This window comes from Montipora capricornis, chromosome 3, assembly GCF_036669925.1.
Source record: "Montipora capricornis isolate CH-2021 chromosome 3, ASM3666992v2, whole genome shotgun sequence".
NCBI classification, from domain to species: Eukaryota; Metazoa; Cnidaria; class Anthozoa; order Scleractinia; family Acroporidae; genus Montipora; species Montipora capricornis.
Genome location: NC_090885.1, coordinates 16,401,602 through 16,404,101, shown reverse-complemented (window position 1 = coordinate 16,404,101; position 2,500 = coordinate 16,401,602). Strand labels below are relative to the sequence as shown.

The following is a 2,500-nucleotide window of genomic DNA, read 5'->3' as shown; positions in this document are numbered from 1 at the left end:
AAGTAGATATTTCAAATTGGCAGTCAGATTTCTGAATTAAAAACAAAATATTTTGCATGGTTTTTGTACAAAAAAAGAATTTTTGTTTTAAAATTAAGGTTGTATTTTCCTGAATTTCTTTGTCTTATGCATTTTAATGTGCTTCTCAATTCAGTCGCAGTAAAGAAGAAGAACTGAAAGAATACTTGAGGGAAGCTACGAAATCTTTATCTTCTGTAAAAAAGGTCAAGAAACAAAATAAAGGTGGTCGTGGAAAGGCTTCCCCTGGAAGTAGCAAGCCTGGTTCTTCTGAGCAAATTTCCAGGCCACAGAAAAATATTTTGCAGAATGCAGCAGCCATTCAGCCAACAGTTACCAAAAGTTCAACCAATAGTGGCAAGAATGTTGCCCACCAGAGTGAATCTCATGAGAGGAAGGCTTGTGCACCAGCAAGTAGACCATTGGAACACAGAGTTCAGCCACATGAAAGGAAGAGGGCAGCTTACGAGCCCAGGAGTAATGGACCAAAAAAGCTGCAGAGGAAGCGCGCTCCACCACCACCAATCCCACCTAGGCCAGAGCGGCTTGCACCAAGGAATCTGTCGCCAGTGGCTCCTGTGCTAGGCAATAAGAAGACGAATTCTGTTGAAATGAAGAACTCACCAGCACAGAGGGGTGAGGAACAGGATCCTAAAGGCAGTGATACCAGTCCTCTTTCAATAAGAAGGAAAGGGAAGAGGAATCCCAAGACTAACTACCCAGATGAACTCAACCCTTTTGCAGAAAGCTCTCCTGTAGAAGAACAAGCATCTTCAGAAGATGTGTCAAATGGCGAGGAAACTTTCTTGACAGACACAGCAAGGGCTGATGGTAAAGAAGAAGCTTTGCCACACAAACATAAAAGAAAGACCCGTAGAGGGGGAAGAAAAAACAGGAAGAAGTACCCTAAAGAACTAAACCCTTTTGAGAGAAGCTCAGTGGAGGACCTGTCAAGTTTGTCTCCAGATGAGTCTGTTGATGAAAAACCTTTTTTAGAAGATGCGTCAGTGACTGTTGAAACAGAAAAGCCTTTGCTTCCCAAGAATAAGGAGAGACAGAAAAATGATTATACAAACACTGTAAACCCATTTTGTGACAGCTCTATTGATGAAGAAGAAAGCTGTTGCACATCTGGCAAAGTTTTGTTGTCCAAGACAACATATATGGAAAATTCTTGCAGTGCTTCTTCAAAACTGGACAGCAAGGGAAGGGGTTTGTGTCTTGAAGTCTCCTCTGTACAACCACAGTGTAACAAGGAACAAGAACCCAATCCAGAGGAAGGAATTGAACCAGATGGTGTGGACATTTGTAAAGGTGAAGAGACCAGGAATAAAGAAGATAACATCAAGGATGAAAATGCTGAGTTAAAGGAAGCACGAACATCAGATGAAGAAGAAACCAAGGTACAAGAACTCAATGCTGAAAATGGAAGGAAACCATGTAGTATGGATATCTGTAAAAATAAAGAAACTTTGAAGGAGGAAGATAACATCAGGGATGAAAATGTGGAGTTAAAGGAAGCAAAAACATCAGATGAAGAAGAAACAGACAGCAAAGCCGTGACTGATGACTCATCAGAAATGAAACCTGAAGAGGCTTGCCAATCCCTTGATGCTGAAGCTGTTTTTGCCACAGTTGAAGGACCCTTAGTGGTAGATAAACGCCCTGTAAGATCCCAGAAAGTTTCTCTTGAACATGAGAAAGTTATGGCTAACCCAGAAGAACAAACTTTGAAGGATGATGCAAGGAAGACGAGCTTCAGTAAAGGTTTGTGCTGTGAAGAAACTGAATGTGTTGTCAATTCTGGTGGAGGAACTGCAGGGGCATCTGCTGAATTACAGGACATTGAGGGAGAGCAGCAGCCCATCTCACATCTTAAAACAGGTGAGGAAGCGACAGTACGATAAACTGCAATGTATTTGGAACTAATGTAGACTGCAAGCAGTCTCTCTTTTGCTCTAAATCGTTGAAATGAACGAACTGTTCAAAATGGCTGAAACTACTGGGCGCAAATACTGTGGTTATGCCCACGGTATTTGCGGCCTGCAGTTTCAGCCGTTAAAAGTTCAATGTACGTGTGTCCGTACGCATTCGTTCCAACGATTCTATAGCAAAAGAGATACTGTTGGCAGTCTAGAACTTTTGTTGTTTGTAAAGGACATTCCAAAAGACGGGCAAATTGATTGCATAATCTAAGGGGAAACAACTTTACACGATATAAGCTTGTAGTGCAGAATAACCATGTTACTGAGATTTATGTCTTCTTAAACGGTACTTTGGCTTCATTCACATGCACTACACAGTAAGAAAGTAATTAAATTGTTATAATGCCCAATATTGATTTTGCTTGCAGCCACATGGGGGTATCATAGGGAAGAGCTGAGCCTTGTTCCCTTCAGACAGTAAAATTTCTTTGACTTTCTTTTTCAATAGAAGGAAACAGTTTGTTTGAGGTTGGCTCCCTCTAGTAAAATATAATGCA

General features: G+C 41.1%; 1 protein-coding gene across 1 annotated transcript in view; it reads left to right on the top strand.

Moving 5' to 3' along the window:
• The window catches only part of LOC138042397 (triadin-like), a 19,955-nt gene that overhangs the window by 9,560 nt on the left and 7,895 nt on the right, over window positions 1–2,500 (top strand). The window contains exon 5 of the mRNA XM_068888276.1: window positions 155–1,902. Within this exon, the coding sequence (XP_068744377.1) occupies window positions 155–1,902 (1,748 nt within the window). The remainder of the gene's footprint in view (window positions 1–154; window positions 1,903–2,500) is intronic.